Source organism: Prunus dulcis, chromosome 4, assembly GCF_902201215.1.
Source record: "Prunus dulcis chromosome 4, ALMONDv2, whole genome shotgun sequence".
Classification (NCBI taxonomy): Eukaryota; Viridiplantae; Streptophyta; class Magnoliopsida; order Rosales; family Rosaceae; genus Prunus; species Prunus dulcis.
Genome location: NC_047653.1, coordinates 22,848,494 through 22,872,243, shown reverse-complemented (window position 1 = coordinate 22,872,243; position 23,750 = coordinate 22,848,494). Strand labels below are relative to the sequence as shown.

The window sequence follows — 23,750 nt, the reverse complement described above, 5'->3', positions numbered from 1 at the left end:
CCCACATCTCCGTACGGTGTCTCCCTTTGCAGTTGTCCTGATCATTGTGGATGATTTCTTGGAAGGTTCAATTGGGTTTGACAATGGTTGTTGAATTTGGGTTCAATTGGGTTGTGGTTCCATTGGGTTTGAATTGGTGGTGGTTGATTCGAGTGACTGGGTTTTAATTGGTGGTGGTTGGTTAGGGTGACTGGGTTTGACGATGGTCTGTGGTGATTCTGGTGGTTTGGCTGGGTCTATGGTGGTTACAGTTCTAGGTGAAGAAGAAGAAGCTGGTTATTGTCGGACTCGCTTTCTCTGTTTAGAGAAATCGCTATTTTGCGAACCGTGTTTGAGGCTCGCTAAATTGGAAGGGCGAGTAAGGCTTTTTGTTTACTGTTGTACTATACAATCCTATTTAATTTAGTCCCCCTCTTACCAAACATGATTTTCAAAGTATTATTTAACATTGTCCAGGCCAGTCCAGCCTACCAAACATGCCCATAAGGTCATGAGAAACCCAACTTGACGATGAGTAGGTGAACTATGATGCTCGTGAAAAACTCTAAGGGCCTGTTTGGATGAGGAATTTGGGCATAGAATTTGGGCTTCCATGGGATTTATAAATCCACATGGGCCAAATGTCTTGATTGACAAGCCCAAAAGGAGGAACTTCAAAAATGACTTGGGATGTGGAAGAGGGATTTGTAAAGCCCAAATCCCATTCTAAAATAATGTCTAAATAGGAGCTGGAATAAATGAGGCACCTCCTACCCAACAACCAACAACCACATCCAGAGAGCAAGCTTCCTCTCTCATATCCAAAACCTAGCAATTTCGTGCTCTATTCATCATTCTCCCCCCATTTTCTCTCCTAGCAAACTGTTCCAGTACTTGACAGAACCATTGTCGAGCTGCAAAAAATCACGTAAGCCACCCATTGCCTTCTCCTTGTCTCCTCCTCTCTCTTTAACAAACCTTCTTAGAATCCCTTCCCATTTCCTTAGAACCCCTGTTTCTCATAGGAACTCATAGCCCTCTCTCTCTTTAATGCCAAACTCATGATTGCTTTGCTTCCATACCACAAGCTTCTCATGCCAAGTTAAGAATTTATCTGTAAGCGACTGTTAGTTTTGTTGGTGAAAGTAACCAAGGTGCTTCCTAAGGCTTAGCTACCCTTTCGAAGCATTCTCGGGGCCTAATTCTTGAACTCAGACCCAGGGGCAATTTTCACACATTTGGCTCTTTACAACAGCTCAGGCCCATAATAGCTGCCGGAATGAAAAAGCCCCTACACATGGTATTTCATTTCCAACTTTGTTCCTCACTTTCAATCTATGGGTCATCCATTATTTACAACAGCATGAATGCACTCATATAAGGTGGAGTTAACAAATAGAACTCCCAATCTATATGGGAGCTAAGAGCTACCGAAAACCAAACTATGTTGTGGAGCCAATAAGCTCAAAAATCTAAGTGAATGGCCAAATAGCCCAAACGAATCTAAATCAAGTGTGGTGGCCAATAAGCCAATATCCTAGGAAGAAGACCAATTAGCCTACACCAAGCTATGTACTATTCTCCTCCAATGTAATGACATTACTTTGTTTCAACTATTGTTTTACTTTTCTAAACTCTCCTTCACCACATAAACCAACGGTATGAAACAATCACACTCTTCTAAATTCCAACAGTGGTATCAGAGCGCCACTCAGACACCTCCTAAAAATTCAACAAAGGAAAATAACTCAGGATTTAGTCAAAAGCCAAGAATTACATTGTTTGGCAACTCAAGCATGGAACTTATTAAATGACATGGGAAAAAATCGTGAAAATTGGGGATCGAGATTTCGGAGTTTAATTTTCGTCAAAAAATGAGTTATTTCACAATTTCTATTGAGAATGAATTTGTTTTTCTATGTAATTTCTGTCATTTACAAAATTCGACATATATAAATTTAAGGACAAACTACATAAAACCCCCCAACCTATAGTGTCATTTACAAGTTCATACTCGATTTTAGGGACATTTACCAGTACATAATCAACGTCACGAAAACCCTACAATTTGCCCCCTCCGTTAGCCAAACCGTTCTGTTAAATGCTGACGTGTCAAAAGTGAGACCCATTTTTTTGATGATGTGGACTTCCACATGGCCTAAAAAATAATAGGGAAATTGACTTACATAGTCTCTAAAGATAAACCTTAATCAGAAATAATCACTTTATAAAACTTAAGCACAAATACTCACTTTCTAACCTGAAAGTACCATGTTACCCTCCTTATAAATACTTCAATATTCACCTTTTATCCACTCACAAAAATTCATTTCTGATTTGAACCCAACTCTCTAGCTCTTCTCTCCTCTGTTGCACGTAGAGCATCTGAGACCAGCACCTTAATTCAGGAGGAGACCACGCACACCCCCCAAAAGCCTACACAAAGGAGAAACAGAAGGAATAGAAAAGGACGCATCAACAACAGGAACCCGCCAGACCTGTTGCCACCAGGTGCTCTCTTCTGATCCTTTGTCACTTTGTTTTTGTAATTTTGAGTTGTAAGCTATTTTTCTCCTTCTTCAATACACAGGAATCATTTTGCTCAAAATAACACGAAAAATAAAATTCAAATCTTGATATTCTCTAGCATAGAAATAGGTTAGTTAGGTTAGTTTTTGCTTCAAATTTGATTTTTACAATCCTGTTTGTTTGAGAGGAAAGGAAATAAGTTTCTGGAAAAAAATTTCACAAGCAAATAATTTGCAATATGAGAGTAAAAGGACAGTTTTTTTTTTATGTAGTTCATTCTGTTTTGAATTTTGAAATAGGTTTCATAGCTCACTTTATACACCATACAGGTTCACGAGTTCTGCATTGGTTTCATTGCTTTTGGCTTTTTGAACACTCCTGAGAGTGCACTAGCAATGGTGATGAAGAATTTAATTGTTTGCATTGATTGTCATGTTTCTATGAAGTACATTACACTAACGTGTTGTCAAGCTTGGATTATTTTCATATAATCCGAACTCTAGCATAATAGTCTAGTTGGTTGTGCCCTTGATAGAAGATACGCATCATAGTTGACAGTAATTGATCTCTTGGAATTTTGTAGGTTTTCCTTTGGTTTTGAAAGTCCGTAAAGAAGCTATGAATTCCTTGAGTGGCAATGGTTCTGAAAAACGAGGAATGGTTTCAACAGTAGATGCTGCAAATTCGACTGCTTTGGAGATGTTTTTTACAGTGTAGTTTGTTAATAAACATGCTCTGGTTTCATTCTACTTTTTCAGTTTCAAATCTGTCATGAAAAGTAGGATTATGGAGTTTTCTACACTCCGTCCTCGTCAACAATGTTTGAAGTGATCCTTATATTCCTCTCTGAACCAATCTCCCACCTGGCAGTACTCTTGCTTTGCTGACTTCCACTTGTATCAAATTCTTTCCTTCTAAAAGCATCATCGTTTGAATACTTCCCAGAAGGTGGCGTCCTCTCACGCTCAAATTTCCAGCCTTTGTGCTTACCCATATCATACCTACGCATTTTACTGTGACCGTAGTCATCTCTGGCCACTTCCCCTTTCTGCCGTCTATCTGGAATGAACTCATCTTTCTCAATTTCATCCTTGGGTGGTCTCCACGACCCGCATTGAAATCAGGAAAGAGAGAGAATCTCGGTAGGATTTTTAATATTTTTAATTTTTAATTTAATATATATGTATATATATATTTTAAAATTTTTAAATTATTATTATTATTATTATTTGTCTACGTGAAACTCTATGTCAATTAAAAAATGGATTCCACAAATGCCACATCAGTATTTAACAGACTCACTAACGGTTCGGCTAACAGAGGGGGCAAATTGTAGGATTTCCATGACATTGATTATGTACTGGTAAATGTCCATAAAATCGGATATGAAATTGTAAATGACCTTATAGATTTGGGGGGGTTTTATGTAGTTTGTCCTAAATTCAAACACTAAAATTATTAATTGACATAAATTTTTTAAAATTCTATGCAATTTTCAATTCCTTCATAAACACTTTTATTTGAACGTTATAATTGGCAAGTAACCAGTAGTTTTGTTTTTCAACCAAAAGAACCAGTAGTTTTATTTTGTATTTTTTCCAAAGAAATTAAGCCATGGCTTAAAATCCAACCAAACTAATGTCACAATTTTTTTGTTTGGTTCAAACTTATCACACATATACTATGGATGCAATTTGGCGTCCATCCAATACCTTTTTCAAGTTTGAAGAAAGGTCAGACGACGCATCTGGTCAACACAGCACAAATAAAATACAATGGGTTTAGTTGGTCTTCACTACTATTACTATGTGTTAAAAACGCTGCTCCCAGAATTGGACACAACCCACCATTCATTTATGCAACACCTAGTTTATAAACCCACCAGAACTCTCTCTAGTCTTTTTAAAACTGTATGCATATGCAGGCATATAAATAGGACATTTCACTTTCCCTACCTCCCAACTCCTCCTTCTTCTCATTGATACATGGAATTTGAATATTCGGAGCAACCCATGTTGAGCAAGACCCTTAAAATTCAATCCTCCTCTTCGTATGAGGATTGCAAGCGTTCTGAAATCTCATTCAGAGGTACACTGGAGGAGGTGGAGGAGGAGGAGGCCATGCCAAGGACCGAGTCCGAGGAGATAAGGCTGTCTTGGCTCCGGTCTCAAGTCATTGGCGCAGCTGCGGAATTCGATTCTCCGTTTGGGAAACGAAGACTCATTTATGCCGATCACACTGCCTCCGGACGCTCTCTTCTCTACATCGAAAACTTCATCCTCAACAATGTCCTCCCCTTTTACGGTATACTCTTCTTTCTTTTTCTCTTTTTCGATTCCAATGTTGGCTAAAATATTGCTAAACATGTGTTTGAAATGTTCTTAACTCAATAATTTTTCTCAATTCAATCTGTTATGCGCATAACCGCCTAATCTAATTACATTTCATTTTGCTTATTATAGGGAATACTCACACGTGTGACAGCTACGTTGGAAACCGGACTTCAAAAATGGTGCATGAGGCAGCAAAGTACATCAAAAAATGCTTAGGGGGTGGACCAGAAGAGGCACTCTTGTTCTGCGGCCAAGGCACCACCTCAGCCATTAAAAGGCTCCAAGAGGTGATGGGCATTGCTGTGCCCTCAATCTTGAGAGACAGAGTTATAAATAATCTGAACACAGAAGAAAGGTGGCTGGTTTTTGTTGGGCCCTACGAGCACCACTCGAACCTCCTCTCATGGCGGCAAAGCTTGGCTGAAGTTGTTGAGATTGGTGTAAATGATGATGGCTTGCTGGACTTGGAGGCTCTTAGACTGCAACTTGAGAAATATAAATATGTCAACAGGCCAATTCTGGGTTCCTTCTCAGCTTGCAGCAATGTCACTGGGATTTACTCTGATACAAGAGCCATTGCTCGACTTATTCATCGATATGGGGGCTTTGCCTGCTTTGATTTTGCAGCAAGGTGTGTACTACTTTCAATTAGTCTTTTTGTTTTTCTTTCTTCTTTTCTTTATACGTGCGAGCGAAAATATAGAAAGAAGAAAGCAAAAGAGTAATTTTTGGGTGTTCCGGGTACACCACGTGGTTGGTATATCATCCAATAGACGAAAGACATATGAAATATTTGCAATGCAACTCGCCACATGTTATAAAAAAAAATGCAGTAAGTTAGACAATAATTCTACATGTTCTATGTTTATTGGATGGTACACTAGCCACGTGGTGTATTCGGAACATATAAAAATTTCTCAAAACGAAAGACGTTTGAAAACGCAACCTCAATTTAAAATAATGACTCTTAACCACTTGAGTTAAAGATTCCTTATTTATAGTAGTCTTGGACACGTCAATCATTAATATATTGTGAGCAATTAAAAATGATCTACGTATGCATAGGTGCCAAAATTAATTAAATATCAATATAATGTGGGTCTCATATGAAATTTAATGATAAAGAATAATCTATGTATATGTGAATGACGCAACGTAGCATATATGATTTAGGTCATGCACTTGGTTACTTGTTGTAGATGCACCTTGAATTAATTGAATTGAATTTTTAAATCTTTGTTGTTGTAACTTGTATAAATGAATAAATACAGTGGGCCATATGTGGAAATTGAGATGAGGTGTGGAGAGATGGATGGCTACGATGGTGTTTTCCTGAGCCCACACAAGTTTCTTGGTGGGCCAGGAAGCCCAGGCATCCTTATTATGAGCAAGGCTCTGTATCAGCTCAGATCTTTCCCTCCATCAACTTGCGGAGGTGGAACTGTTGCTTATGTCAATGGCTTCAGCGATGAGGTAGGCCTTCAAAACTTTTGCTGTTTTGTTCATCACCATGAATTCTACTGATTGTTGGTATGAGTCTTCAATGTGGGTTGCCAACCAAAATTCTAAATACCTTTTTAATAAAACTATAATTATTTAAAATAAAATTAATTATGTCATTGTCACGTCCCTACATACATGCTATAATGAAAAGAAGAGAATAAGGAACTCTAGATGGTGATAGCAAACAAATATGTTAATTAATTTTGTAATAAATATATATGATCAATGCAGGACACTCTGTATTGGGAGGACATAGAAGAAAGGGAGAATGGTGGTACTCCTCAAATCATTCAAACCATTAGAGCAGCACTGGCTTTTTGGGTGAAGGAATACATTGGTTATCAAGTGATAGAAAAACATGAGGATTTCTATGTCAAAAGGGCACTAGAGAGGCTTCTTCCTAATAACAACATATGGGTTTTAGGAAATACAAGTGCCAAGAGACAAGCTATTTTCTCTTTCCTCATTTATTCCACCACCAATCGTCCGTCAACACCTGGCACGAAAATAGAAGGTGGTGGAGAGGGTCCAAAGGAAGGGCTTTACATGTGGAGGGAGACAGGAAATAGCAAAGGTAAGCCTCTTCATGGGGCCTTTGTTGCATCTCTGCTCAATGATCTATTTGGTATTCAATCTAGAGGTGGGTGTGCTTGCGCTGGACCCTACGGTCACACTCTGCTCAAAATTGATGACACTCTTTCACATTACTATAGATCTGCCATTCAAAAGGTTCTAATCCCATTCATCTTCTTCCTTTCATACCTCACTATATTATGAAAACAATCAATGTTGAACGCTTTGGGTAATGTTCTGTTGGCAAACTTGTGTTGATAGACTGTGAATTCAAACCAAATATTATCGATCTAAATAAAATATAGATGAAATTCACAGTTTGGCAACGTAAGAGAGTCTGACAAGAGAACATTTTCATTCTATTTTCAATGTTTAACACATGGCAAAACAATAATTAAGCCTTACAATTAGCATGTATTCTAAATTCTTTTTTAAGTGCAGGGCTATCTCGGAATGAAACCTGGATGGACCAGAATCAGCTTTCCCTACTACATTTCAAACGATGAATTCGAGTTCATTTTAACTGCGTTGGAGTTTATAGCTATTTACGGACAGCGGTTCCTTCCTCTGTATCACTTCAATTTGAGAAGTGGAAGCTGGACTTTCAAGAAGAAGGCACATCAAGACCTACTGGACAATGCTATACAGGGAATGAACATTAGCCATGACCAATCTAAAGATGGCAACAACAATGCAGAAAAGCATGATCAATTCGCCAAATTTTCTGATTATTTGGAAACTGCTAAGCGCATAGCAAATCTCTTGCCCAAGTTTCCTCCTCAGCGTAGGCTTCCGGAAGACATAGACATCAACTTATTACATTTCAGAGTCTAACTCCAATTCTTTTTGCCTCTGTTAATCTTTTTAACATGTAGAATATCTTTCTAATATGTGAGTTTGACAATTTCTCTTGTAAGCATAAAAAAATGAGCACGCATACGCATAGATGGATTGCTAAGATTTTAAATAAAAACAATGGTGGCATAACTTGTTGAGCCCTCACCTTTTTGTTTTGTGTATCCTTGAGAGATGCTGCGAATGCTGAGGTTTACAACATCAACTGAAAAAAAATTCCATTCAAATAACCCCCTCACCCATTCACAATTTACATTTACAAATGGTGAGCTGTACACAAAAACACAACACAAATTTCATTCACTGAACCCTCCCTCAGCCATTCACAGGTTACATTTACAAATGGCCAGCAAAATTTTATAAAACTCATCATAGATTTTCAAATGGTTCTAGAAAAACAAAATAAGTACCTTTGACGAGACATCATATCTTGAAGGAACAAACGGTGATCCATTTTGGAGACCCATCATCATAGAGTGCTAGAGTTAAGCTTCCATCAATGTTCCTAGAAAGAGAGAGAAAGTAAGATAACCAAAGGAGATAGATACGAAAACTTAGCTAATTCAGTGCAGAAAATCATGGAATTTTTCAAATGGGTTTACTGGCATTTTTCCTTAACAGTTCCAAAGTATTTTCCTTTTCATACGGTTTTTGATTTTTAAGTCGTAAACTTATTGCAACCGGTGGACTGAATCTTATGGCTGCAGTTTGCTCAATGCCCACAGACATCAGGTGAGCAGGCCCGTCTTTTTCTTTCCCTTAGATTTTCCTCTTTTTAGTTTTGTGCATAGCAAGCCTTGGAAATCTGTTCCCTATTTGCACACACTCAAGAATTCATCTCAAAGAAGCAATGAAAACACTGAAAAGGTCTAAACTCACATCCTAGGTAGTGATGAGGGGCAGAAAAAGGATTAGGATTAGAACAGGTTATGAGTTTGCTCCTATTAGAATGGGGCAAGAAAAGGGAATAGACAAAGCAGAGAAAGAAAAACAATCAGCTCTCTAAGACATTAGTCAAATACAGGGTGAAGAAAATAATGAATGCTAAACCAGCCAGTGCTTTTAAATAGTTCGAAAAATAACATAAAAATCTATTTAGACTTTATCGTACTATAAATAATTAATATACACATGATATTTCAAATTTCGGAGAAAAGGGAAGAGTAAATTACAAGAAAACCCCTTCAGCTTTAGCCCTTGTTTCAATTTAGTCCCTGAACTTTTAATTTAAGCATTGTCATCCTTAAACAATGAACTAGTGGCCAATGAATAACTATGTTACTAACATCCATTAGCTCGCCATCCAAATACATAACACATGAAAATTTAAACCACTGTTTGGATGCTTGGATAAGTCACCCGTGGGCTGTCAATGTCAAAAGACCCCTCCCACCCACCCCTTGAAGTGTAAGTTAGAAGCCACCTTTCTTTTCTGCATTAGGAAATTCCACTGCCTCAAAGGTCTCTTTCTTCCTCTCTCCCTGTCAGAACCAGAGATATCATGAGGAAGGACCCTTGCACAAACACTATCTATGATGAGAGAGAGTGAGAGCCTTGACATTTAAAGTTTCGTGGTAAGTTATACAATGGTTTCAAAATTTCTCATGTGTGATGCGTTTGGAATGAGAAATTAATGGATGTTAGTCACATGACGGCTGATATGAAACTAGTTTATAGTTTAAGGGTGACATGAGTTAAGTTAAAAGTTGAGGGACTTGCTGATACACAAGCCAAAGTTGAAGGAATTATGTAAATTACTGAAAACAAGAAATGAAAGGCTTGGTTTGCTCTATCCTTTCCACCATCACCCTTCATATCCAAAAAATAGCAAGGGGAACGATTTTCACACTCCCCTTTTCTCCCCACACGCTCCTCCTTTTTTCTAGCCTTAAAACTGAATAAATCAAATGATAATCAAGGGAAAAAAACAAGGAGAGGAGTGCAGAAGGAGAAAATGGGAGTGTGAAAATCACTACCCAATACCAAACCTCGTATTAAATTATTACAATGAAAACGCAAACCATCCTTCCTAAATCAAAGACAGGTAAAAAAAAGACACTAGCATGAAATACACCAATATTCTTTTCTTCGCAAGATTGTAAATCCATATATAGCAAACACATATACACACAGGCATACACACCCAAAAAAACAGGGAACATAAAAAGAAGAAAATTCTTAATATGCAGACCAGGCTACACAGAATAGAAAAGGAAATTAGTAACCTTATTGCAAAATCCTTAATACAAAATAGCAGGAATGGCAGCCTGACTCAAAACAAACTCCATTCTATTCCACATCTTCAAAGAGACATCAAAGCAACGACCCCAAGTACTGATATCTCCCGATTTCATCCATGCTATTAGTTTTAGTAACCCAAAATGCATAATGAGGAACAACAGTGGAAGATACCTATGATTTAACAAATATCAATTGGGAGAGGTAGATTTAAAGAAAAAGTTCATTTTCTCTGGAAATTGTAACTAGATGTGTCCGTAATAGGGAGTGCTCAAATAGGAAAATATCAAACTGCGTTTGCAAATTCCAGATAAGGACTTTGGAGACTTAGCCTAACACAGATGCATTAGCAAGAGTGCCAAAATGATATGCATGGTTTTGATCTCAATTAAGTCTTTGTGGCTAAAGTTCCACAGTACTTGCAAAGGTGCACAGCAAAAATGACACTCATACATCATAGCAAAGACCATCTCTTAGTTTTAAGGTTCACAATAGATGCAGAATATCCTGAACAATGTACATTCTGTTAACACAAGCATCTTAGTTGTCAGTCAGCCAGGCAAGACAACAGTACCCTATATCATCTATACTTCGTATGTAAAATTGAAGGATAATTTCAAGTTCACATTATGTTAGAGTTGACATAGAAGATAATTAGAGAAAATTTCACTCTAATTTCTCTGTTAAATCTTCCCTGCTGGCACTTACTTTGGAACACATCAAGTTGCAACATTTTATTGAATGTATTAATATTTCAATACACTATGTCCATTTTCCGTATATTAAAAATAAATAAAATATGTGACTAATGCCTTAAGCATCCTTCAGGAGGTCATAATTAACATTCCTTTGGAAACTGTTTTGGAGTTGAAAATATACAAACTACAATCATGTATAACAAATAAGCATACACAGGGTGATAAGATTTTCCTTTCTATTATTGGCCTTAAGGATTCTCGTCATGTATAACAAAAAGTATAAAAAGGTCAGGACTCAGGATCTAATAAAGGAATGCTGAAATGGAAAAAGAAAAAAAAATGTAAAGCTGATGATCACATCAATAAAATATTACCAACAATGTAATACACAATGCACTGATAATTCCTCATCATCCAATTTAAATCTCTTTCTTTTGTCCGTTCCGATAAAACTCTGTCACATTAATGAATTCCTTAATCTAACTACACAAATACAAACTTCATTTTTGTTTTCATTTTGTTTTTTCGTAAGGCAAAGACAGTTCATCCTTGCTAGAAAATTTTGTGTTACAAAAAACAAACAATCCAATTCAAGGCAACGGTTGACACACATTGGCCAAAAATTCCACAGAAAAGATATATGATTTACTGCCAATATCTTAGTACAGAATCAATATACATAAAATGTAAGGAAATTACCAGCGACCATCAAATTAAAACAACAAATTTGAAAAGAAATGAAGGGAAACACATACCAATATCAGATTTATGCGAGATAGAAGATATCATCCGTCATAAGGAGAATGTATTGCAAAATCCTCAAAGGGGCATTACTAAAATCCAATGGGGGCAACCTCAACTCCCGAACCCTACACTCCCCAGCAGTGCAAGCCCTAACTCTGTTTGTATCGACCTTCCGAAACAGATACACCGATTTGCCACCGCAAACTCGCCTATGGCCCGAATCCGCTGATGGGTTTTCTTTAGTCTTGAAAAGGGTCCACCCCAGTCCGGCCAAAGCCCGAGAAAACCCTTCCATTGTGTCAATTCGGTCTCCGGTGAGCCGCGAAAACAGCGACATTGATGAGCAATTCCAATTGCTTTCACTAGTTGCCTCAGTGGCTTTACAATTGGAGAGCACAAATACCAGCTTGAACAGGCCTTTGGAGAGCTTGACAAAGGCGCGAAGATGGGAAATGGAGGCTGTGGAGAGAGAAGGGAAAGGGAGGGGAACAGTGTCGTCGGGCAAAGATGTTGATGAGAGTGATGACGATGACCATGAGTATGTTGATGGTGATGTTGAAGATGGAGATGATGACGATGATGATGGCGGTGGTGGGTATGAGAGAATGATGTGGGAGAGAGATGGGGTTGGGTGCAAATCCATGCCCATGTCTCTGGCTATGGTGGCCAGTCTGTATGTGTCTGCGACAAGCTCTTTGGTTGGGAGGAAGAGGAGAAATGGGGTTCTCGATTTGCTGGTTTTGCTTCTTCCTTCTGTTGGTTTGTGATGGCCATCTTTGGCATTAGAGTCAGCATCGTAGCCATCGTCATTGTTGTGGTGGGGATCTTCGTCATGTTGATTTGGGGGGAGAAGGAGAGGGTTGTTGTTGATGGTTTCTCCAAAGACTAGAGAGCGTACCAGCTTTAGCGGGAGCATCTTTCTTCACCTTTTCTGTCACTCTCTTTCCATTTAATTATTAAGCCCTCTTTCTTATCTTCGACAAACTGTCTTTGTTTTCTTTGCTTTGAGGAGGAAAACAGTAAATTTGGTTTTCCGACTCAACTAATTTTTTCGTACAAGTTACAACAAGTTTTGGTTACCACAGGGCAAGAATAATTAGCTCCGGCCGTAATATAGGGAAGGATAATTAGCTCAATCTCAGTATGTTATTGAGGATCTTGTGTTGATTTTCATGATAAATACTTCGAGTTACTATTGGGGATTCCTTCTTCTTCTTAAGTGCACCTCCACCCCAAAAGGCAAGGCCAAATTACGTGAATAGTGACAGCCTTATTTTTTTTAGTTTCACCCCAAAAGGCAAGAGCAAATGCAATTACTATTCACTTTAATTTATTTTCTATTTTTTATACTTAAACCATTCATTTTGATAAGTTTTTGAGATAAGATTTTTGGTTGCCGCGTGTCACTATTTATTATAAAATTCTCCCCTAAAATTTCAGATAACATTTTTGGATAAAATTTTCAAATTAAATTTTTGGATAGGATTTTCGATTGCCACGTGTCCATATTTATTATAAAATTCACATCTCACTCATCATTCAATTGAAATACTCCTGGTCCTCATAGTCTGACACAATTGAGTACAAGGACGACTCAATCATTGAAGGAGGCGGTTCCACCGGATCACGACGTGGGAGAGTATTTTCCTTCGGAGGACGTAATAATGTCATTATTTCCAACACAGAACGCACCACTGGAATCGACTACGGGCATTGTTCACTTGAGGAGCCATGTGTAATGGTTTTCTTCTGTTTTGTTTTGCCTTGAATGATCTATTAAAAAAATGAAATTGAAAATGCAAGAAATATTTTTTTTAAAAATACATTAAATTGAATAAAACGGCAATTAATTTTTTCTACCTCATTTCCAAGGTTTTGACATCTTCGAACGTTTTTCCACGACCCTCCGGCTTCAATGGAAGAGGCCAATTGTTTTTTGATACAAATGGAAAGTAGTAGAAAAATGTGAGTGGAAAGTAAAAAATATTGGAAGAAGTTTGTATGAAGATTTGGTGTGGAAAATGAATAAAATTGTTAGGTATTTGTAGGGAAAAAATCCAGAATTTTTTGGTAGGCCGTCGGATTTCTGGATAAAATTCGATTGGAGCATCCGGGAAGTGCCACGTGGCGTCTTCCTGTTGGGGCTTGTCAGGTCCAGTGTCAGCCGTGACATCACACTGACGTCAGCGGCTGAAATCAAATTTTTTTTTACCATTGGCGTGTGAATTTCACGCGTTCACACGCCAACGGTAAAAAAAAATTTTGATTTTGCCTTACTGATGTCAGCGCCTTCAGACTTGAGCCCAGTCCAGAATTGCTCGTGGGCTTGCCCTGGCTGCTTTGAGCGCTGGAGGTCCAAATCGGGCATAGGGGGGCCTGTTGCCAAGGCTGGGGGGCTGCGCTACACTTGCTCTTATTGAGAGTCGAGATTCATTATTGTACACTCACAAACTCCTGTTATCAATCAAGGACCCATTGATATCTTAAGTCAAGTCCCAAGTTGGGTTCGACTATACGACATAACCTAAGGTCAATGACATACTCCTAAGGCAACCATAGTGCCACAAGTCAGGGCCGGCCCTGGGTGATTTAAGGCCCAGGGCCAAGGTTTAAGAATGTGCCCTTTATAAACAAATAAATAAATATAATGGCAATTTTTTATCATATAATAAATTTTATTAAAATTATAAGAGTTTTCAACCGATAATATAGAACACCTTGAGACTCATTAAAACCTTGTTTGAGGAAAACTCAATGGGAACAAAACCTCAAACGAAGGAAAAAGAGTATCCGATTGAAAACATTACAATTAACAATAAATTAACTTGCATGTCCCTATGCTTCACCTTCATATGCACCTACAAAATAAAAATAGCAATGAAATCCTAATCACAAAAGATCATTTAAAATGTCTTCTTGTTGTAGTTTTAGAAGCAAAATCATCAATTATACTATCATATTTAATATTTTTCAACATATCTCTTCAATGCATACTATAGCTAGTCCATTTAGCCTATCTTGAGCCATGGTGGTCCGCAAATAAGATTTTAATAATTTTAATTTAGAAAAACTTCTTTCAACAGATGCCACAGCCACAGTTGTAGTCAATAATATCCTATAAGCAACCATTACATTTGGAAACATATCCACACTCTTTACAACTTCTAGAATTTTAATGGATGTCCATGGTTTATCTGTTTCAATTGCTTCACTTGGTAATATCACTTGCAACGCTTGTAATTCTGACTCTAAATCTCTTGCATCAATATCAGTATCATTGTCATTTTTTAAAGCATTTTCAAGATTCACACAAGAGCTTTTCAATTCATTTTCATCCAAAGAAGTCAATTTTGCAGCATCAAATAAGAACCCAAAAATAGATTCAAGGATATACAATTGTTCAAACCTACTTTCCAATTCACCAAGAGCAATATCCACTATGACAAGAAAGTAATCAGTTCTAAAGTATTCTTCACATGATTGTTGTTCCCTCTCATTATTGGAAATTTCATCAGTGTCTCTTTCTACAGGTTTGACGTTTTTAAAGAAATATAGGCTCAATTTTCATATCTAATGCAATTATTTTAGCATCAATCATGGCAAAAGTGAACCCATTTATCCTATAGTTTTCAAAAAATGAAACAAGTCCTTCTAATTGTCTTACAGCAACATCAAGACGCATGTCTTCAGATTTTAATTTTTTACTAAGTTAATCTTGTGCAAAATGTCATACCAAATAACCAAGCTTAATATAAACTCGAAACTTAAAAGCTCTCATGATGCTAAACTTTCAGCATCCTTACTCAATTTAGCACCTTCACTAATTTAAGCTAATTTAAATAAAGCATCTCTGATTTTAGAAGCTTGAGATTTTATTGCTTTAACACTTTCTATGTGACTTTCCCAGCGTGTAGTTGGCAATGATTTCAAAGTTAAACCATCAATATAATCAAGTAAAACATTCCACCTTTTTGTTGAATTAGAGAATACCGTATATATGTGACACGACCCGCCCGAATTCCTCGGAACCCGGGACGAATCCTGTGGGAGCGAGAGATGCAGCTCAGGTGGGCTTCGTGCCCCTTAAGTCTTGCGAGGAGGATGGATCAGGCTAACCTGAGTCCTGTGAGGGTGTGTCACCACAGTGACATGAGGAATAGATAGTAATTAAGGGTTTTGGGGAGAATAAGTAAGTATACCTATGTGGTAGGTTGAGCTTTACTTCAATATCTTTCAGCAGGAATATTGTTTTGTGTTATATGTATAAATATGAATGCATGAGTTTAGTATGAGTATATATGAGGATATTGATTCAGTTTTTATAACTATTTTTACAATGGGGTTAGTATGTTCTTATGATATTTTCTACAGACTTTGTTTTTGGTCCACTCACATTTTCAATGTTTTGCGCCCTCAGGCAGTAGGAGCGCACAATGATCCACCACAGAGCTGTTTCCCACTTTCCGCACTTCCCCCTTCCTGATGTAGGACTCTTCTGAATTGAGTTGACTCTTTTTGTAAATTCTTAGTGGTTGCTCTGATAACCTGCCCTATAACTTAGATTTAATTGTTGGAATGTATATATTTACGCATGATGGAAGTTGGATTGTATATATATGCTTGTTTGACAGGTGTAAATTTTGGGAATTGTTCAAATTTTAGGGGAGACTGCCGAATTTTCGGTGGGAGTCAAGCTTAGTATTTTACCGAACCTTGAAGGGAAGGGCAATTAGGTCATTTGTGCCCAGCACCCGACAGGTGTCGGACACGCACAAAGTTCGACTCGGATTCCAAAAGAGAATTTGAGTCAGGTCCTATCAATAACTACAATTGAATTGAAAAAAATTATTATTTTACAAACGGGACCTACTTTAAACATTACATATTCAATATTTTGCATACTAACCCTTCTAATGGCTTCAAAATTCGCCTCATTTTTCAAACTCCGTTTATTAAATTTATCTCTCGATGACCAACATTGGGCAGGACAGTTTTCCAAACTTTCTCTTGTTCATTTCCATTTGCAAACATGGAATAGTTTACCTATAAACACAACAATTTACCTCCATCATCATCCATTTACCCAGAACTATATGCCTAAGAATATATTTAGTAATTTACGTACTATTTCAATCATATAATTTTTTTTTAAATGTATATTTTTAAAAAGGATTATGGAAACATATCCTCTCAATCATGCACAAAGGAAAAAAGCAAACTCAAATTAGATACGTTTGACTAGGAAAAATTGTAACGATGATGGGTTAACTATAAAAGTAATACATTAAATATCAATAAAGTTACGATACATGTTTGACTTTAGGATATATTTCTACAGTCCTGATCTCTTGGACTATAGGGGTCCAAGAGATTTGTGGTCACTCACCGTTACATGTAAATTCAACGGTTCACTCACTCTTGCACTCATTTTAAGAAATTTTTTGAACCGTTGGATGTTACATCCAACGGTGAGTGACCACAGTCTCTTGGAGATCGGGGCTGTATATTTCTAATAGGGACCCTATAATAGTTGAGATGCCCTACTCTAAACCTCCTCTATCTCACTTTTCTTTTGCTAGGTTTTCTCCCTCAAATAAATGTATATAGCTCTTATACAAATACAATTACGACTATAGTAGACGTATCCCAATTATTGGTCAACCACTCAAACACTTGTTTTATGTGTATGTGATTGTGATCCTTTCATTCTAGTGTTGATTCAAAAATAAGCATCAACGTAGGCATTTAACGATTTTACTAACATTTTGGCTAACGGTTGGGGCACTTTTTATGATTTATTCAAGTTTGTGCATGCATTTATAGATTATTAATAGTTCATGTATGAACTTGAAAATAGACCTAGCGTTTGGAGGGTATAAACACAATTAACTTGTAGCAAATAGAATAAGAATATGTGAACAAAATAATACTTCGAACAATGTTCGAATCATGAGTTGCTTTTCCTTTGATGTTGTATTGCTAGCCTACATATAAACAATGACATTTTATTTGAATATGAAAACTCGTCATGGAAAACTTTTGCTTGTAATATTATGCATTCCTTGACTAATGAATGATAATAATATCAGTTTAGATTTTAAGATAATCTTTTGTTTAAAAAAATAAAAAAAATTAACTCTTTAGTAAAAAGTTCCTAGATCTAATGGCAAATCCACATAAGAGCAAATGTGGTCAAGTGACCCCCAAAAATCTAGAATTGCCGCCGAGAGCAAAAAATATTGACCCCTGCATGTGGTGGATGGATGGGCAAGCCATGCTCACCATCTGTTTTATATATTGCCCTAGAGAAAGCTAGACAACAACTTGCGTGTCCTTTTCTTTTTTTCTTTTTTTTTTAAAAGTTATATGAGCAACGCTTTTCCCCTTGTGAAAAAAAAAAATAAAAAAGAGGGCTAGCTGCACCCGATAACCCTAAAATTCAATTTGAAAGCATACTTCCCCCAAAGCACCCCAATTCCCCAACCTTAACCCACCCATGTATGTAAGGTTATTATACGTGTCTGTGAGGGTGCATTATGGTTAATTTCTTGAAATCTATATGTAATATAAAAGTAGATGATATTATAGAACTAGAATAATCAGAGTATGAGAAGTACCACTGTAATATTGGGAGTGGAATTATATTTCTCTTTGTGGTGTTCACACTGACAGAATTTCTCCTCGGATAGACTTCACTCTTTCTCTTCTCTCTGACTCTCACTCTATTCTCTTCTCTCAGACTCTCACTCTATTCTCTTCTCTCATTCGTGTGTTTTTACAAGCAAATATAATGTGTATTTATAGGCAAAGCAAATGGCTTTTAAGGGAGACATAATGATTTCTCCCCAACATCATAATTCCATCTTTTGACTAATACCCTCTAGCTTTATCTATGTGGGCTTCACTTCTTTATAACACTCCCCCTTGAAGACCACATGTCCCTAGATTGGTTGCCTCATTAAAACCTTGCTTGGAAAAACCTAGTGGGAAAAAACCTAAGCGAAGGAAAAAGAGTACAACTTTATTTGGGACATAAGGGTAATGCGCTCATGTTGCCTCGTTAAAACCTTGCTAGGAAAAACCCGGTGGGAAAAACCCTAGTCGAAGGAAAAAGAGTACAACGCGCATATGTCCTGTGTTAGAGGACTCTTGAATGCTCCCCCTGATTTTGCATGCTCCAACTTGATTGCTTGCAGAGTTGTCGTAATCCGATGCCATGCACTAACTTTTGGAATGTATATTTTGGCAATGATTTGGTGAAGAGATCTGCCAGGTTATCGCTTGAGCGGATTTGTCTGACTTTGATTTCTTGACTCTTCTGGAGCTCATGTGTATAGAAAAACTTTGGTGATATGTGCTTGGTCCTGTCACCCTTGATATACCCTCCTGTGATCTGAGCAATACAAGCTGCATTGTCCTCATTCAGGATTGTTGGAGTGTCTGTTGCTGAGGGTAGGGCACATGTGCTTCGGATGTGATGGATCACCGACCTTAACCAAACGCATTCACGACTGGCTTCATGGAGGGCAAGTATTTCTGAGTGATTGGAAGATGTGGCCACTAGTGTTTGTTTCGTTGAGCGCCATGAGATTGCAGTTCCTCCACATGTAAATACATACCCAGTCTGTGATCGTCCTTGATGTGGATCAGAGAGATATCCTGCATCAGCATAACCAACAATACTCTGGGCGTTGGTCGATTCACTGGAATAGAATAAGCCCATGTCTGTTGTCCCACGAAGGTATCGTAGAACATGTTTGATGCCGGTCCAATGTCGCCTTGTTGGAGCAGAACTGTACCTTGCTAACAGATTTACTGAAAATGATATGTCTGGTCTGGTACATTGTGCTAGGTACAATAAAGCACCTATTGCACTAAGATATGGTACTTCTGGACCAAGGACCATTTCATCATCCCCTTTTGGACGATATGGGTCTTTCTTAGTGTCAAGCGACCGAACGACCATTGGAGTGCTAAGTGGATGGGCTTTATCCATGCCAAACCGTTTCAATACTTTTTCAGTATAAGTTGATTGATGCACCAAAATTCCATTAGCACTGTGCTCAATCTGCAAGCCAAGACAATATTTTGTCTTTCCAAGGTCTTTCATCTCAAACTCACGTTTGAGATAATCAGCAGTCTTTTGAAGCTCTTCAGAAGTTCCAATTAGATTCATGTCGTCGACATATACTGCCACTATCGCAAATCCAGACTCTGATTTCTTAATAAACACACATGGGCAAATAGGATCATTTGTGTATCCTTCCTTCAATAAATACTTACTGAGACGATTGTACCACATTCGTCCAGATTGTTTTAGCCCATATAATGATCTTCTCAATTTAACTGAGAACATGCCCCGTGGTTTATTTCTGGCTGCTTCAGGCAGCCTGAATCCTTCTGGAACTTTCATGTATATATATGTATCCAATTCTCCATACAAATATGCGGTAATGACATCCATGAGTCTCATTTCAAGTTTTTCTGAAACCGCCAAACTTATTAAGTAACGGAATGTAATTGTGTCCATTACTGGAGAGTACGTTTCCACATAATCAATTCCAGGCCTTTGTGAAAAACCTTGCGCAACGAGTCGCGCTTTATACCTTGAGATCTCATTTTTCTCATTGCGCTTTCTTGTAAATACCCACTTGTAACCTACAGGGTTCACATTGGGTGGAGTTGGAACAATATGTCCAAAAACACTCCTTTTTTCCAAAGAATTTAATTCTGCCTGGATTGCATCTTTCCACTTAGGCCAATCTTGCCTCTGTGTACATTCATTAATAGAGCACGGCTCAATATCATCATCTTTTATGATCTCAGCAGCCACTGAGAATGCAAATATATCATCGATGATCATCTCATTTCTATTCCACAATTCATCAGTGGACGTATAATTTATGGAGATTTCTTGACTTTCAGGTACAGTTGCCACTCCAGGGGCACTTGTCTCACCAATGACGTTTTCCTTTTCAGGAAGTACCTGTCCCTCTTTGGGGGCATTTGAATTATGAATTGTGGGCTCTCTATTTATTTCATTTGGATTCATTTTGTCCATCAACTTCCTCTTTCGAGGAACTGAATCCTTTGAGCCTAGTGGTCTGCCACGTTTTAGGCGTGCAGCAGATGAACCATTTGCTGGCACATTGCTTTGTCCATTATGGACATCAATCCGTGCGGGTGCATTTGCAGCTGGGATATGAGATTTCGTCACCTTTGCTGCATCATTAAATGCATTGGCATCTGATTTGCAATACTTTGGAGGTGAACGATCCTTCTCACTTCGTTTTCGCATTGAGCAGTATGAGGATCGAGATGAGACAATGTGGATACATTCCATGATAATTCATGTCGTTTTTCAGGAATGAGTTTGCCTTGTTCTTTAGACACAGATTTTTCTCCCCCTAATGGTGGGAAGATTGTCTCATCAAAATCACAATCCGCAAACCGTGCGGTAAAAATATCACCCGTCAGGGGTTCCAGATATCTGATGATAGATGGTGAATCAAAACCAACATAAATTCCCAATCTGCGTTGAGGGCCCATCTTAGTACGTTGCGGTGGTGCAATGGGCACATATACCGCACACCCAAAAATTCTTAAATGTGAAATGTTTGGTTGATTTCCCAATACGAGTTGTATTGGAGAATATTGATTGTTGGCGACGGGCCTCAATCGCACAAGTGATGCTGCATGTAAAATGGCATATCCCCAAGCAGAAACTGGCAACTTTGTTTTCATTAGCAAAGTGCGTGCTATCAATTGAAGGCGCTTAATTAAAGCTTCTGCCAAGCCATTTTGAGTATGCACATGGGGAACAGGATGTTCAATATCAATGCCTAGTGACATGCAGTAGTCATCAAAAGTTGAGATGTAAATTCACCAGCATTATCGAGTCTGATTGACTTAATGGGATAATCTGGGAATTGGGCTCGTAATTTAATTATCTGAGCCAAAAGCCTAGCAAATGCCATATTCCGAGTAGATAAAAGACAAACATGTGACCATCGGGTAGATGCGTCCACCAAGACCATAAAGTACCGAAATGGTCCACATGGGGGATGAATAGGTCCACAAATGTCCCCTTGAATTCTCTGCAAAAATGATGGAGACTCAACATCAACCTTTGGTTGTGATGGTCTGATCACCAACTTCCCTTGTGAACAAGCTTGGCAAAAGATGTCACTTGATAACATAATGTGTTTAGTCAACAAGGGATGTCCTTTAGAGTTGGTGATGATCCTGCGCATCATGGTGGATCCAGGATGACCCAACCTGTCATGCCAAAGCTTAAAAGCATTTGAGTCAATGGACTCTTGGTCCATGACACTATGTGCCTCAATTGTCCGTATGGTTGTATAATACAACCCTGATGAGAGCGCACAAAGCTTCTCCAGTATACGCTTTTGGGTATCACTGGAGGTAATGCAAAGATATTCCATGTTTTCCTCTTTCTTTGTTTCAACATGGTAGCCATTCAAACGTATATCTTTGAAACTCAACAGATTCCTTCTGGAGTTAGATGAATACAAAGCATCTGGAATGGACAGTATTGTTCCATTTGGTAACATAATTTGGGCTATTCTTGAGCCTTCAATCAGATCTGCAGGACCTGATATGGTTGTTACCTTTGCTTTTGTAAGCATTAATTTTGAGAAATACTTCCGATCTTGAAGGATCGTATGAGTAGTCGCGCTGTCTGCGAGACAAATATCTTTGCCATAGCCTTTGTTTTGAGGGCATCCATAATTTACATCCATGCCTTCAAATAAGTAAAATAAGCTGAATCAATAAAGAAGAAAACATTACCACTTTTATTGGATTGAAATTTAAACAACACTTCAGCTAATACAAATAGTACATTAAGAAATTTAATCTAATTCGGACTCATAAGCTTCATTCCCTCTTTCAGTAACAAAATCAGAAACATCCAGATGCGTCTTGTTTAGCTGACGCGATATTTCTGATGAGCCATCTGTGGCTGGCGGAGCATGATCAATGTAATTTATCTCCACTTTCCTGTTCTTAAGTGAAGCTTGATAGAGATCCGCCAAATGCTTGGGCGTACGACATGCGCGCACCCAATGTCCCTTTGCACCACATCTGTGACAAGTGCTTTCAACATTTCTAGGCACATGGCTCATCTGTGCCTTTCCCTTATTACGGGATGCATTTTTGCCATTCGTGGATGGACTGCTCCTTGGACCTAAACCCTCTGAACGAGCACCACGATCTTTTTCTGCTTCCTTGCCAGCGGCCACGCTTGCCCCCTCGCCCACGTTTGTGGATACTGCCACGAGATGAAGTGGCATTCACTTCCTGAGATGCAGCATTTATTTCAGGAAGTGGTGCTGAGCCCGTTGGGCGAGATTGGTGATTCTTTAATAAGAGCTCATTATTCTGCTCAGCTAACAAGAGGCAAGATACAAGTTCCGAGTACTTCTTGAAACCGCTATGTCTGTATTGCTGCTGAAGGAGGACATTTGAAGCATGAAAAGTGCTCAGAGTTTTTTCGAGCATATCCTCCTCAGATATATTTTCCCCACATAGCCTCATTAATGAGGTAATTCTGTGCATAGCAGAGTTATACTCGGACACTGACTTGAAATCTTGAAATCTCAAGTGAGTCCATTCGTATCTAGCTCTTGGGAGAGTCACCATCCTCTGGTGATCGTATCTTTCACCTAGAGCTTTCCATAGAACCAACGGTTCATCAACCACCACATATTCGCTCTTCAGCGCTTCATGGATGTGGCGGCGAAGAAAGATCATGGCCTTCGCATTCTCTTCAGGCGAAGCATCATTCTCATCTACAATTGTTTGTCCGAGGCCATTGGCTCGTAGATGAATTTTGGCATCCAGGACCCATGATAAATAGTTGTCCCCGGAAAGGTCCAAGGCAGCAAACTCTAGTTTTGCCAAATTTGCCATCCAAAACTTTAGGCTCGAGATCTGGGACATTAAGCCACTTATTAATAGGAATTTCAGGCCCTCATTATTCAGGTATATTAATTGATGATAAAAATAAAGTGCTATGAATTTGCTGGTATGGACGATAAACCCGCACCATACCTTAAATAAAATTAAATGTGCGGTAAAGTAAATTCATAAAGTAAATTGCTTGCTGTATGGACGTTAATTCCGCACCATACTTTAAATAAAAGTAAATATGCGGTAAAGTAAATTTATAAAGTATGAGGGTTAATTCCACATCATACTTTAAATAAAAGTAAATGTGCGGTAAAGTAAATTCATAAAGTATGAGGGTTAATTCCACATCATACTTTAAGTAAAG

General features: G+C 38.2%; 2 protein-coding genes and 1 long non-coding RNA gene across 4 annotated transcripts; 2 read left to right on the top strand and 1 right to left on the bottom strand.

The window, feature by feature from the left end:
• The first annotated feature begins 2,340 nt into the window (after positions 1 to 2,340).
• Positions 2,341 to 3,345, top strand: LOC117626675. The gene is made up of 2 exons (XR_004585612.1): positions 2,341 to 2,490; positions 3,092 to 3,345. It is a non-coding gene; the product is annotated as an uncharacterized LOC117626675 (long non-coding RNA).
• A 1,097-nt stretch (positions 3,346 to 4,442) lies between these two features.
• Positions 4,443 to 7,919, top strand: LOC117624849 (probable cysteine desulfurase). Its single transcript, XM_034356330.1, has 5 exons — positions 4,443 to 4,812; positions 4,971 to 5,472; positions 6,113 to 6,314; positions 6,576 to 7,073; positions 7,359 to 7,919. The coding sequence occupies exons 1-5, from the start codon at positions 4,494 to 4,496 to the stop codon at positions 7,749 to 7,751; spliced, it is 1,914 nt and encodes a 637-aa protein (XP_034212221.1). The 5' UTR covers positions 4,443 to 4,493; the 3' UTR covers positions 7,752 to 7,919.
• LOC117624850 lies at positions 7,897 to 12,488 on the bottom strand. 2 transcript variants are annotated; one of them, XM_034356331.1, is made up of 2 exons: positions 11,464 to 12,488; positions 7,897 to 8,277 (listed from the first exon to the last, which is right to left on the bottom strand). In XM_034356331.1, exon 1 carries the CDS (start codon positions 12,366 to 12,368, stop codon positions 11,475 to 11,477), a length of 894 nt encoding a protein of 297 aa, XP_034212222.1. In that variant the 5' UTR covers positions 12,369 to 12,488; the 3' UTR covers positions 7,897 to 8,277; positions 11,464 to 11,474. The 2 variants fall into 2 exon arrangements, with proteins under 2 accessions (XP_034212222.1, XP_034212223.1); XM_034356332.1 differs by lacking the exon at positions 7,897 to 8,277 and adding an exon at positions 9,172 to 9,253.
• Positions 12,489 to 23,750: the final 11,262 nt, after the last annotated feature.

Coding starts and splice junctions, on each gene's coding strand:
- LOC117624849 (XM_034356330.1), top strand. CDS start 4,494: ATGGAATTTGAATATTCGGAGCAACCCATGTTGAGCAAGACCCTTAAA. Junction 6,315..6,575: donor TCAATGGCTTCAGCGATGAG/GTAGGCCTTCAA, acceptor TGATCAATGCAG/GACACTCTGTATTGGGAGGA. Junction 7,074..7,358: donor ATAGATCTGCCATTCAAAAG/GTTCTAATCCCA, acceptor TTTTAAGTGCAG/GGCTATCTCGGAATGAAACC.
- LOC117624850 (XM_034356331.1), bottom strand. CDS start 12,368: ATGCTCCCGCTAAAGCTGGTACGCTCTCTAGTCTTTGGAGAAACCATC.